The 14,019-nt window shown below is 36.1% G+C and overlaps 1 protein-coding gene and 1 long non-coding RNA gene across 3 annotated transcripts; both read right to left on the bottom strand.

Annotated features, from left to right (window-relative positions):
* Positions 1–903: 903 nt before the first annotated feature.
* LOC104210288 (probable mediator of RNA polymerase II transcription subunit 26b) lies at positions 904–5,132 on the bottom strand. 2 transcript variants are annotated; one of them, XM_009759150.2, is made up of 9 exons: positions 4,187–5,132; positions 3,520–3,588; positions 3,309–3,391; positions 2,614–2,666; positions 2,389–2,510; positions 2,264–2,291; positions 1,855–2,150; positions 1,682–1,772; positions 904–1,535 (listed from the first exon to the last, which is right to left on the bottom strand). In XM_009759150.2, the coding sequence occupies exons 1-9, from the start codon at positions 4,628–4,630 to the stop codon at positions 1,396–1,398; spliced, it is 1,326 nt and encodes a 441-aa protein (XP_009757452.1). In that variant the 5' UTR covers positions 4,631–5,132; the 3' UTR covers positions 904–1,395. The 2 variants fall into 2 exon arrangements, with proteins under 2 accessions (XP_009757452.1, XP_009757453.1); XM_009759151.2 differs by lacking the exon at positions 904–1,535 and having other exon boundaries at positions 1,683–1,770.
* Positions 5,133–7,288: 2,156 nt separating this feature from the next.
* On the bottom strand, positions 7,289–13,785 carry LOC138884243 (uncharacterized). The gene is made up of 2 exons (XR_011404421.1): positions 13,601–13,785; positions 7,289–7,696 (listed from the first exon to the last, which is right to left on the bottom strand). It is a non-coding gene; the product is annotated as an uncharacterized lncRNA (long non-coding RNA).
* Positions 13,786–14,019: the final 234 nt, after the last annotated feature.

The raw sequence follows: 14,019 nt of genomic DNA, 5'->3' as shown, positions 1-14,019 counted from the left end.
TTTTTTCATGTTCATCTTCTACTTCAAATTTTCAATTCAAACCACCTCAAAGCTCCACCAAATCATCCAAAACAGAGATTCAAGCTCCTTAAGATGTACCCAATCTATTCTAATAACACTCACTTAAAAGAAAGTAAAAATTTGACCTTTTTTGACTGCAAATAGCTAACTGGCTAATATTAGTAATATTTTAGAATTGGCCAATTTTTATAATAAGCTACTTATAAATGGACATAGCTAGTAATTTACAGGTTTGAATGCACAAGTTTGAAATCTTGTTCCGCCAGTGAATAATTTATCATCCACCCTGGGAAAAAGTAAAAGAAAAAGAAATCTAAAAAGTAAATTAACAAAAAATCCTGATTTTCATGGAGGATGCTACCATCAAATAGTTAACATGCTTATGATGTGTCCACGTCATTTGATATTGCTAATCGAGCTATTTGGATATCACTCAAAAGTCAAAAGCAACAAGCTTTAAACAATTTTCTACCTATAACTCATCCTATCCACTTTCTTTACCTGGTAACATGGGGCTATTCAAAGCCTTACTAAACTAGAAACCAGCAAAGTTTTTCCCAAGTGGATGATAGTTAAAAAGATGACTTCCAAGGCACTATCTTTTTATTTTTCATAACCATAGTGTCTGAGTCAAGCTTATGCACATCTCGGCTAATCCATCGGATCCTCATTACCAGTACAAGTATCACGTAACTCTACGGAGTAAAATTTAGGCGGATAAAGAATTCACCTAATGTCACTTTCGCTATGATTGAAACATCGGTTACCACTTCAACTCTTCGACAGCTAAGTCGCTTCTAGAGAAAGGATGCCTTAAAGCATTATTCAACACCATTTACATCAACACAAAGAATGGCATGAATTAAGAGCCACACAAATTGCTTGATAGAACAAAATTTGTTATAGCTGCATAAGTCCTTGGTGACTTAATGTATAACCAATTTTTATATTCCCTTATATTTGAATGATCTGTATACAAAAAGGTCCAACCTCATGAAAAATGCACTTATTCTGTGCAAATTGCCAGCCAGTGCATTTCTATGAAACAAAAGGATGGTTAATGTTCAAGAAATGGTGACCAAAAATTGGGGCACAAATGAGGTCCTGCCAACAGATAAAGATGTTCAGACCAAAGGTGCCAAACCTTGTTCTATAGTTTCGGGAAAATGTCTACTTAAACATTCCCTAACTTGGAGAACATTTCAAAACGCAGGCCCCAATAGAATAGAGGTCAACTAGAGGAGATCCACTATATCTTGAGTAACTAGTTGAAATCAATAACCCGAGTTGTCACTGGTGTTCTGCCACAAGATTGAATGGCAAAGGCGGAAGAAACTTTAAGTTTCATTCAAACCATGTCCGTTGAAATATGATTTACCGATGCCCATTTGCCCAATGCCTATTATGGTTACCAGGTCTCACATGGGAATTTTTATGGCCAGGACCTTGCTTGCGGAGACCCTGCTTGGGAATCTCATTCAACTCCATAACCTGTACTGTCCGCTGCTTCTTGGCTGAAGGACAATAAAGAAATACCATCAGATTATGGTCAGATCTTGCAGTGCATCAATCATTTAATTTCTATGTTTATGAGAAACGAAAAAAGAAGATTATATATCCATCAGTATTAAAAGTAGCCACAAATTTGAAAAAAGCTGACCCTTTTCAGCTTCTTGGTACCGCTCCTGGAGCTTTCTCTTTGTCGCCTCAAGTTTCACACGATCTGGATCCTCATCCGGGCACTTCAATCTCTAGTACAACAAAATTATGCACAGTTAGTAAGAGATCAAAGCTCTACATGAACTACAGGCTGACTTCCTTTCAGATACTCACATTTTGTTGAATAGGCACATGCCTCGGTCGAATTGTGCCTTTGTCATATTTCTGCAGGAGTTTCATTTCATCATTGTTGATCTTCCGTTCAAATGTTGGCTTTATCGGTCTTCCAGGCCCAGAATCACCTCCGAAAGGTTTATTTGGTGTGACAACTGATGTTTGTTTCTTTGGTTTCTCAACCTTCCTGTCCTTTGGAGCAGCAGTGACGCTCTCGGCGAACTGCTGCTTCCGGACAGGATTGTCCTTTCTGCCATTTTCATGGTTCTTGTTGAATTCCCCGGTGTTTTGAATATCTGAAAGTAAAATCCTCAATCAGATTAATATACATCTATAACTGTAGAATTCAGAAAAAGAACCGAACGGCAAAAGCTACAGTAAAAATTATAAGGAAAAAAACTCTACTCACTTCCATCGTCATCCATGCCATCAAAGAACTTCATCCATCAGGAATGAGGAAAACAAGTCAGTGTCAATCCTGGAGGCAAGAATAAAAGAATTTGTAGAAGAAAGGAGGGAAGATGCTAGGCATACTTGTGAAAACTCCATTGAAGTGGTCTGAGTAGAAATGAAAGCTAAGTCATCCAAGGGCGGGGAAGGAAGTCCTTCCTCCTCTTCATCAACAACAGACGCTTTCATAGACTCGGGGGTGTTCTCTGTACCAATAGTTTGCAACTCACGTCATTAGACGTCAATAATGACTGCAAACAAATACTATGGAAAACTAAATTTTGAAGGAAGGCCAGAAATAACAAGAACCTGTAAAGGCTGTTGTAGCGTTCACCCACGCCTCTACCATAACCTTCCAGTCTCTGTGTCCATGAAAATGAATCAACATAAGTACTAAGATTTTTCTAGTTTAATTCACTGTATAGGAACAATTATTATTTCTAAACAGCAACCTGTCAAATCCATACATAACCACAATCAGACACATAGAAGTAGAGACATCAAACAGCAGAAGTAGTGTTCGACTGCTAAGGGGTGAGATTAGTTACATGCTTCTGCTTCTGATGAATAAAGAATTACTCAATATAGAAGTAGTTGTTTGTTAAACACTGCACAGATAAGGCAAGGACCGTCATCACTATCTGTGATATCCAAACTATAACTTAATAGAAGAAGATATGACGATCAAACGAAAGAGCAAGCGACAAAATTGTGCCAAACCTTAAAAAGGAAACACAGCTCGAAGCTATAATCAGCGACGTAAACTGTAAGAGCCGCCAGATGACAAAATTCCCATGTTCATTTTTGGGAGAGAATTAATGTTCAAAACTAGGACAAAATGAGATATTTAATAACACGAATCTAAAAGTATTTCCTAAATCAGATTATAGCAACCACGTTCGCGGATTCAATCGGAATTTTCCTTTACTACAACACAACACATATTGGCAATCATTTTAGGGTTTATTTCGTAGTTCAACAGCAAGAAAGCAAGAGTTCCATACTCGACCAATGTCCTGGCCAGATGCCGAATATTATTTGAGCTGTGCTTTCTGAGAGCATTAACGGACTTCCCAATCTCTGTGGCCTAATATAAAATAAATACGTTGAGTACGCATTGCTGATCAAAAAATTCTGATGACTAGTCAGATTAAAGTTAGTAGTGCTACTGAAACAAATTGCTGATCAAGTGTATACAGCAGAAAAAGATCAAACCTTGAGAGTCTCCACAGACAAAGCCATCAGTTGAAGCCTCCTTAAGCACTCATATATATCTGAATCGGACTGTCAAAAAAGCATCACACAATCAAAACCCTACAATCAAAACTAGTAATTTCATCAACCAAGCAAGTACAACAACAACAACAGGGTAGTGTGTACACAGACCTTACCCCTACCTTGTGAGGATAGAAAGGTTGTTTCCGATAGACCCTCGGCTCAGGAAAGCATAAGCACCATATTAATGAAAATATAGACAAGAAGGGACCGTACCAAAAAGCCATATAAAAGCAGAATAAAAACAACAAGACAGTAAGGTGATCAACAATGAAAATGAAAGAAAACAACAGTTAGTCATAACAACCTCATCAACCAAGCAAGTAAAACTATAAATGTCAGTAATAACAATTTAATACTGTCACAAAATGTTCACAGCTACATAGAGCAACAGACCTATTCAATTTGGGAAAAACATTAAGGAAACTGAAATTTCACATTGTTTTACAGGTCTTCTTATATCAGAAACATCACAAGTTTTATTAGACAAACCACAATCATGCACAATAGCAAAAAATCTTACTTCATAAGGACTAAAAACTCTTATAACCTAACTACAAAACAAGAATAGCAAAATAGTACAATTGAAGTGAATCAAAAAATGAACCTCATCGTGAAAGTTATCGATGATCTCTTTGATCCGTAGGACCTCCCCAACAGTTTTAGAGTCTTGTTCTATCTCATCAGTCAATGCCTCAGCTTCATCATAACTATAATTGCTAATCTTCTGATTCACATTCATTCCAATCTGATCATCACCTCTACTACTTTTGCTTTCTTTAACATCACAACCTCCAAATTCACTAACAAACACCTTGTCATCATCATTAGCAGCATTTGGTATTGCTAATTCAACCTTGTCACAACCAAAACACCTTATGACTTTACATGTGAAAAGCAACTCAGCAATTCTATCTCTTCTCAATTTGAATTCTTTTGGATAATCTACAGCTGCCACCATTACAGCATACTCAATTACATTGAATATATCTGAATTTGCTGTCTCAAAATAATCCCTCCATTTATTAAGTGTCCCAGTATTCTTGGCCATAACTCGGATTAAACAACCCTTCCTTGTAAACAAATTCTAATTAACAACCCAAATAAAAAGATCAAATTTTTATAACACCCAGATAGTAAAAATTCAATCTTTATCTGATTTTGATTATACCCAGAAACTAAAAATTGAGTCTTTGATAAAAATTCTAATCAGAAACAAAGACTTGTAACAGTAAACCTCTTATTTCAATCAAAAGATTGACTCAAATAAATTTCTAATGAACTCTGAGGAAATAAATTTAAGAAAAATATGATACCTAAGATATTCTAGTAAAATTATAAGACAAAAACTCCCAACCAAAAATCATTATCTTTTAAAATAACCAATCAAAAGTTTTTATTTCAAGAGGTGGAATCGGTACAGGAATTAGATTCCAAGATATCAGTGGAAAATTCCACAGAAAAGTTATTAGAATTTAAGGAGATTTCAGGGAATTAACATATCTTAAAGTAACAGAAATATTCTCCTCTCTACAACAAGGAGAGAAGGAAGAGTCTTTGGTTTTAGTTTTTAGCCTTTTTATAATATTGTTTATATCTTTTATCCTTTTTAATTCAAAAAATATTCTTTCTTTCTTTTAGGAGTCAAAGTTTAAAAATGAGAGCAGGTGAACATGACAAAGAGCGGGTTCATTGAATTTTCAAGTAACAACATTAAAACAATAAAAACAATTATGACTTATATTTGAAAACATTGACTTGTAGATGTTTTTAGTTAGGCATAAAAAAGATACTAATTACGAAAATATGTGTTTCTTTTTTCTTGCGAAGATATGTGAATTGTAATAGTTATGATTAACATTAAGCGATTAAAGAATTATGAAACAGACACAAAAGAAAAAATAATTTATAAGGATACCAGTAATATATTTTATTTTAGTTCATGTTTTAAGTAGAGTTTTAACTTCTAATAAAAAAGTGATACTCCCTCTCCTCTGTTTCAATTTAGATGACACATTTTTCTTATTAGTCTGTTCTAAAAAAATGACACATTCTTACAATTGGAAATAAATCTACTTTAAATTCTTTATTTTATCTATTTTACCCTTAATAAAAAACTTTTATAACCACACAAATGTCATGGCTCCACACAACTTTTACTTCCTCCATTCACTTTTACTTGGCATGTATACTAAAAATAGATTTTTATTTTTACTTATCACTTTACGCATATCAAGAGAAGACAAAAAAAAATTCCTATTATACCCACAGTATTTATTACTCATTTCAAATCATTTTCTCAAATCTAATAAAATATGCATCAATTAATATGGGTATCATGGTAAATTATGCACTTTATTTATTATTTCTTAAGAGGTGTGAAAAATCAAAACATGTCAAGTAAAAGTGAACGGAGGGAGTACTCCCTCCGGTCCACAATAAGTGACCAGTTTGCTTGGGGCACACCCATTAAGGAAATATAAAATTGTAGACAAAAATAGTTAGTGTGATTAAACTACTCTTAATTAAATGTTGCAGCATAGTTAATATGAGGAGTAAAAGACTTTTTAAGGATACGTACATAAGTGTAATTTTGAAAAAACAAATTGAATTTTTTCTTGATTATATAAATGGGCACTTATTTTGGAGCAAAATAAAAAGGTAAATTGACCACTTATTGTGGACCGAAAGGAGTATCTTTTAAGCTTTTAGGACCACATATTCCAAAAATCTTCTAATTTTTCTTAAACTTCATGCCGAATCAAATTAACTCATCCAAATTGAAATTGATGGAGTAACTCTTTGATAATAACCGCCAACTTATAAATCTCGTTGCATGTAATAAAATGAAAAAATAATATTTTCGTCCGCATATTGAGTTCAGAGTTTCAAGTTTTTCAAGATGTTTACTGAGGTTTTATTAAATATTTAATTGAAAGCGATTCTCTTATCATGATTGGATACTTTATAGTGTGATGAATACTTTGACAAAGGTTTATACTTCTTAGCTCGATAAAGGCATTTATCTTATGCAAATTGTATGTTTGAAAAATAATATTAATTATTACTATTATTGTTCAGTGGAATTACAATAATCAGTGGCAAGATTATTTTAATATATATATATATATATATAAAGGTAACTTCATAAGTAGTCTTAATTAAGGCATTTGTTTAAGGTAAATTGTATGTTTGTACAATTATATTATTCATCGAAATTACAATAATCAGTGGCAAGATTATTCATATATATATAGAGAGAAAGGTAACTTCATAAGTAGTCTTAATAAAGGCATTTGTTTAATTAAGGTAAATTGTATGTTTGAAAATTTATATTATTCATCGAAATTACAATAATCAATGGAATAATTATTCTGATATACATAAAAAGGTAACTTCGTAAGCAGTCTTATTAAGTTTCAAATTAGTATTAGTACCCGTGCCACGGATGCGCGATGGTACTTTTGAAACATTACCCTCCAGCAACTTTAAGTGTAATCCCCTTTTAAATCTTCACAATTGGACTAATAGTTAGTGTTGCAGATAAAGAACAATCCTTCCTCATTTAAAGACACTGACATAATTATCAAGCTATGAATGACCTCATCGGGTATTTCATGGAAATAAACCTTGCCGCTTTTACTGAACTACATGCTTTTACTGAAGTAATAAGATTAACGGAAACCTATAGAAAGTTCAAACATAAATATTGAACGTTTAAGTTTGCTAAATGTGACAATAAAAACATATAGTTGACAGCTCTAATGGAGCAAAAGAGAAAGATATTCTATTACATTGAATAATGGGGATAACAATTTCTGTCTTTAATTAGCATTGCTAGGCCAGCGATTCCAATCACACCACAGGCTCAAGCAAGCACTTAGTCTGAGCAATAAAATTAAACCACCGGCTCTCTTGTCTTAATTAAGTACTAAATATACTTTAAAGAAAAAGAAAATAAAAAGGGAAAGAACCCCTTTTCTTGGATTTTCCTTTATAAATAACTTGTTGGTTGAATTACACCAGAAGTTATTACTGCAGCATTAGCACAAGAAGCTTGAGCAGCTGGTTGATTCTGATAAGTGAGATCTACATCTGACAAACCTTCAACCATAACCTACACACAACAACTAAATTATCAATCATATTCAGTAAAAGATGAAAAATGTATATCAATACAACCATTGTTCAATCAAAACCTATAATAGTAACAACAAACAACAGATAATCCCGACATAATGTTCCACTAAGCATATGATAAAGAAAATATTTGGGGCATATTTATATAATGGGAAAAGTAAAAGAAGTCTTTCTAGCTATGTAAAATAACATGAACAGTAAAAATAATTGAGAGTGCAACATAGCTTTAAGAGATTTTAAAATCAGCCAAGATTAAAAATAAAAATAAAAAGATCTCCTGTTATGCATTAAGCAGAAAAGTTATATAAACTTACCTAAGGAAGCAATATCTAATGCCAAACTACAAAAAGTAAATGATAAGTTCAGCTGCTGCCAACTACCAATTCTAGAAGCCCACCATTGTTGAAGTCACCAACCCATTCTAGAAGCCACCATTGTTGAAGCCTCCATTGTTGAATGAAGAATTCAACCACCAACCACCTTCTTTAAGGCTATAAATAGAGCCTTATGTTTTACACAGAAACATCAATCCAGAGAGATTGAAATACAATCCAGGAAGAGATTGTGAGAACAAAAAGAGAGTTTGGTGAGGTTTTTTGTAGAGAGAAATTCTTGGTGTAAATTCTCTATAATTCTATTCTTGTGAAATAGAGTTGTTTTTCCTCCCAAATAATCTTCATATTGATCCGAGAATCACAACAAGTGGTATCAGAGCCTTCGATTCTGTGTTCATCGAGAAATATCGGAACACTGAAAATTTCAACCCGGATTTACGTTTTTTCGAAAACGTGATCTTCGGTGTGTTTTGATCATTTCATTAGATTCCTTGCGTCGATACGAATTCAACGCAATTTTCCGGAGGCCAAACAAAGCTAAAACGAAGAAGTTATGGCAATTTTTTTTCTTCTGCCCAAGGAAGAAGATGATGAATAGTAACTGCCCAGTCAGCGCCATATCATCATCCAGTCAGCGCCACATCATCATCCAGTCAGCATCCAGTCAGCGCCACGTCAGCATCCAGTCATCATAAAATTTTTAGAAATTTATGAAATAACCTCTGAAGTTACTGAAATTATAAATCTGCCCCACAAGTTCAGTATATTTTCGATATAACCCCAAAAGTTTGGTGTAAATTTTGAAAATTTTCTGGAGGCCCTATTTTGACCCAAGAAGAGTCAATCCTACCATTTTTCACCATTCCGGACGTGTTGGTGAGTTCAGTTTGGTGAGATTCTGCTCCAAAATTTTGACCAAGCCATTTTAAAGACATAATGGAAGAGTCATCATCATCTGGAGCTATGATAAAGCTTACTGCCACAAATTACACATTGTGGAGACCTCGGATGGAAGATCTCCTCAGTTGTAAAGATTTGTTTGATCCCATAGAAGCAAAGGGTAGGAACCCCGATTCCACCAAAGAAGCAGAGTGGAAGAAATTAAACAGAAAAACTATCGGTCAAATTCGACAATGGATTGACGATAGCGTTTTTCATCATGTTGCACAAGAGACAGATGCGTATGCCCTCTGGGTGAAGTTAGAAGGGATGTATCAAGCCAAGACCGCTAGGAACAAAGCCTTGTTGATGAGGCGTTTGGTAAATTTGAAGTTAAAGCACGGAACTTCAGTTGCCGAGCATACCAGTGAGTTTCAGAGCTTGATAAATCAATTATCGTCTGTTGACATGCCGCTCGGGGATGAGATGCAAGCCCTACTACTTCTTAGTTCTCTTCCTGATAGTTGGGAGACGCTGGTAGTCTCTCTCAGTAATTCAGCTCCTAGTGGAAATCTGACCATGTCTATGGTTAAAGATGCCTTATTTAATGAAGAAGCCAGAAGAAAGGACATCGATCATGGTGAGTCGCATGCCCTTATTACAGAAAGAGGGAGACAACAAGAAAGAAGTCAAGATAAGAGGAGAGGCAGAAGCAAGAGTAGGGGAAAATCCACGGATGGTAGGAAGTCATCATATGCGTGCTACCACTGTGGAATAAAGGGCCATTTAAAGAAGAACTGCAGAAAATTGCATAAGGAGAAGGAGCAGTTGAAGCAAAAGGATGGAGATGCATTAGTCACTACCCACGGAGAGGTAGCCATTTGTTCCATCCAAGAAGAGGCATGCCTTCACGTCTCAAGTCAAGAAGAAAACGAATGGGTGGTAGATACTGCAGCATCATACCATGCCACATCCCGAAAAGATTTCTTCACAACATACAAAGCAGGAGACTTTGGAGTAGTGAAGATGGGGAACACTTCTTCCTGTGAGATAGTTGGAATTGGTGATATCAAAATACAAACAAATATCGGGAGTACAATGATATTGAAGGATGTCCGTCATGTGCCAGATCTTCGTCTAAACCTAATATCAGGTATAGCTCTTGACAAACAGGGCTATGAAAGTTATTTCGGAAAAGGCACATGGAAATTGCTGAAAGGGGTTATGATTCTCGCTCGAGGACATATTTGTGGCAACTTATATAAAACTCATGTGAAGGTATGTTCAGACAGCCTCAATGTTATGGAAAAAGAGGCGTCTCAAAACCTGTGGCACCAGAGACTCGGTCACATGAGTGAAAAAGGGGATATCAATTCTAACGAAAAAGCAGCTTATCAGAATGGACAAGAATGCTGCTTTAGACCCTTGTAATCATTGCTTATTCGGAAAGCAACATAGAGTCTCTTTTACATTTTCTTCAACCAGAAAATCAGAGTTACTCAGTCTGGTACACTCTGATATTTGTGGTCCCATGGAGGAGAAGTCACTTGGCGGCAATAGGTATTTTCTGACTTTCATTGATGATGCTTCTCGAAAGGTGTGGGTGTACTTCTTAAAGACAAAGGACCAGGCTTTTGATTATTTCAAGATATTTCATGCCATGGTAGAGCGTGAAACGGGAAAGAAATTAAAATGCCTTCGCTCAGATAATGGAGGCGAGTATACTTCCAAGGAGTTCGATTCCTATTGCAAGAGACAAGGGATTCGACATGAAAAGACGGTCCCACGCACCCCACAACACAATGGAGTAGCCGAGAGAATGAACCGGACAATTATGGAAAGAGTCAGAAGTATGATCAGTATGGCAAAGCTGCCTAAGCCATTCTGGGGAGAAGCTGTTCGCGCCGCTTGCTACCTAATCAACCGGTCACCATCAGCCCCGTTGAATTTTGAGGTTCCAGAGAAAATATGGTCGGGTAAGAATCCCTCATATTCTCACTTAAGGGTATTCGGTTGTTTAGCACATGCACATGTATCCAAGGAGCTCAGGAAGAAGCTTGATGGTAGAACTATACCATGTATCTTCATAGGCTATGGAGATGAAGAATTTGGGTATAGATTATGGGATCCAATACAGAAGACGGTGATCAGAAGTAGGGATGTTGTATTCCACGAAAACCAGACAATTGAAGACATTGAAAAGCCCACAATGTCTTATGAAAGAGGTTCCAGTGCCCAAAAAGTTGGTCCAGATCCACTACCATTGCAGTTTGACACAAATAGCATGGGGGAGCATGAAGCAGTACCAGAAGCAGAACAGGAGGATGTTTGGCAGGGGGAGGCACAAACCCCTCAGGAAACTACAGAACCATCACAGGGGAACGATGATGGTACACATCCTGAAGCTAATAATCAACAACCTCGTCGATCTGAACGAGGTCAGATTTCATCAACTCGATACCCAGAAACCGAGTATATTCTACTTTCTGAAGATGGAGAACCAGAGAGTTTCCATGAAGCTATATGTCATACGGATAAAGAAAAATGGCTGCAAGCAATGACCGAAGAGATGAACTCTTTACAGAAAAACAACACTTATGAGATTGTGAAACTTCCACAAGGAAAGAAGGTACTGAAGAATAAATGGGTATTCAAGCTGAAGAAAGATGGCAGCGGAAAGGTGGTGAAGCACAAAGCCCGGTTAGTAGTCAAAGGATTCCTACAGAAAAAGGGAATTGACTTTGATGAAATATTTTCACCAGTTGTAAAATTGACTTCAATCCGCATCATCCTTGGATTGGTAGCCAGTTTGAATTTGGAGCTTGAACAAATGGATGTCAAGACAGCATTTCTTCATGGTGATCTAAATGAAGAAATCTATATGGAGCAGCCGGAAGGTTTTGAGGTTTCAGGAAAAGAAAACCTCGTCTATAAGCTTACGAAAAGTTTATATGGCCTAAAGCAAGCACCGAGGCAGTGGTACAAAAGGTTTGACTCATTTATGGTAAGTCAAGGATATAAAAGGACTGTTGCAGATCAGTGTGTTTACATTCAGAGATTTTCGGATGGCAATTTTGTTGTACTTCTACTTTATGTAGACGACATGTTGATCGTCGGACAAGATGCAACAAAAATTAGACAGTTGAAGAAAGAACTCTCTAAGTCCTTTGAAATGAAAGACTTAGGTCCAGCTCAACATATTTTGGGATTGCAGATAACTCGAGATAGGAGAAACAAGAAGTTATGGCTATCTCAAGAAAATTACATTGAACGGGTGATCAAACGGTTCAATATGAGTAATGCCAAACCGGTAGGTGTCCCTTTGGCAAATCACTTCAAGTTGAGCAAGAGTTTGTGCCCCTCATCCAAGAAAGAGATTGAGGAGATGTCTACAATTCCATATTCTTCAGCAGTTGGAAGCCTGATGTATGCCATGGTTTGCACGAGGCCAGATATCGCACATGCGGTAGGTGTGGTAAGTCGTTTTCTTTCTAACCCTGGAAAGAAACATTGGGAGGCAGTTAAGTGGATTTTCAGGTATCTTAAAGGTACTTCAAAATCAAGTCTGTGCTTTGGGGAGCTGATCCAGTCTTGGAAGGCTATACAGATTCAGATATGGCCGGAGATCCTGATGGAAGAAAATCAACCTCAGGATATGTTTATACTTTTGCAGGGGGAGCTGTGTCATGGCAGTCAAGATTGCAGAAGTGTGTTGCACTATCCACAACTGAAGCAGAGTATATTGCTGTAGCGGAAGCTGGAAAAGAAATGTTGTGGCTAAAGCGGTTTCTCCAAGAACTAGGGATAAATCAAACAGAGTATAAGATACATTGTGATAGTCAAAGTGCAATTGATTTAAGCAAAAACTCAATGTATCATTCTCGGACAAAGCACATCGACATTCGCTATCACTGGATACGCGAGGTGATGAATCAACAACTGTTGAAACTAGTGAAGATCCATACGAAGGAGAATCCAGCAGACATGTTAACAAAGGTGGTCACTCAAGAAAAGTTAGAGCTGTGCAGAGACATAGTTGGAATAACTTTCAAATAGTAGCTGCGTTGGAATGCAGCTGAAGGGGGAGAATTGATAAGTTCAGCTGCTGCCAACTACCAATTCTAGAAGCCCACCATTGTTGAAGCCACCAACCCATTCTAGAAGCCACCATTGTTGAAGCCTCCATTGTTGAATGAAGAATTCAACCACCAACCACCTTCTTTAAGGCTATAAATAGAGCCTTATGTTTTACACAGAAACATCAATCCAGAGAGATTGAAATACAATCCAGGAAGAGATTGTGAGAACAAAAAGAGAGTTTGGTGAGGTTTTTTGTAGAGAGAAATTCTTGGTGTAAATTCTCTATAATTCTATTCTTGTGAAATAGAGTTGTTTTTCCTCCCAAATAATCTTCATATTGATCCGAGAATCACAACAAGTGGTATCAGAGCCTTCGATTCTGTGTTCATCGAGAAATATCGGAAGAAATACAAAAAAACTTGTCATCCCTCTATTTGAAATCTTCAACTATTTAGCTTTCTAAATTGGTGAAGGAAAGGATATAATGCATCGATTTGTGGTCCACGGAGATATATCTAACACCGATTAAAATATAAGAACAATAATGAAAAAACCCAAAAGTTGAATATAGTGGTCAGAATTCATACCTTTGCTATCGCAGGAGTATTTAGCCCGCTTCTGATTTCGTATGCATATTCTGTTTATTCTTGCAAGTTTCTTCCCGTTATTTTCCATTTCTATGGGTTCTTGCAGCTTGATTTCATATGAGGAATTGGAAAGTATGTTGGAAGAGAGAGAGAAAGAGGGGGTGCTAGAAATGATACAGATCTTCAATTTTTAAATTTGGGCTTTTTTGAATTTTTCAACCTTCTGTTTTTTTTCAGCGATTCAGCTTTAGTTTTTTTTTGTATTCCTTTTTCCTTTGGTTCATTTATTAATGCTATTTCTTTTCTCCTTTGTCAAATCTTTTTTTAAAAAGTCAGGTCAAAAGATATTTATTAATCTTCTTTTACTTTATTATAAATTATAAATAAAGATAATAAAAAAAATAAAGACTAAATAAGCA

Source organism: Nicotiana sylvestris, chromosome 12 (assembly GCF_000393655.2).
Source record: "Nicotiana sylvestris chromosome 12, ASM39365v2, whole genome shotgun sequence".
Taxonomy (NCBI): domain Eukaryota; kingdom Viridiplantae; phylum Streptophyta; class Magnoliopsida; order Solanales; family Solanaceae; genus Nicotiana; species Nicotiana sylvestris.
This window is presented reverse-complemented; position numbering and strand designations above follow the sequence as displayed.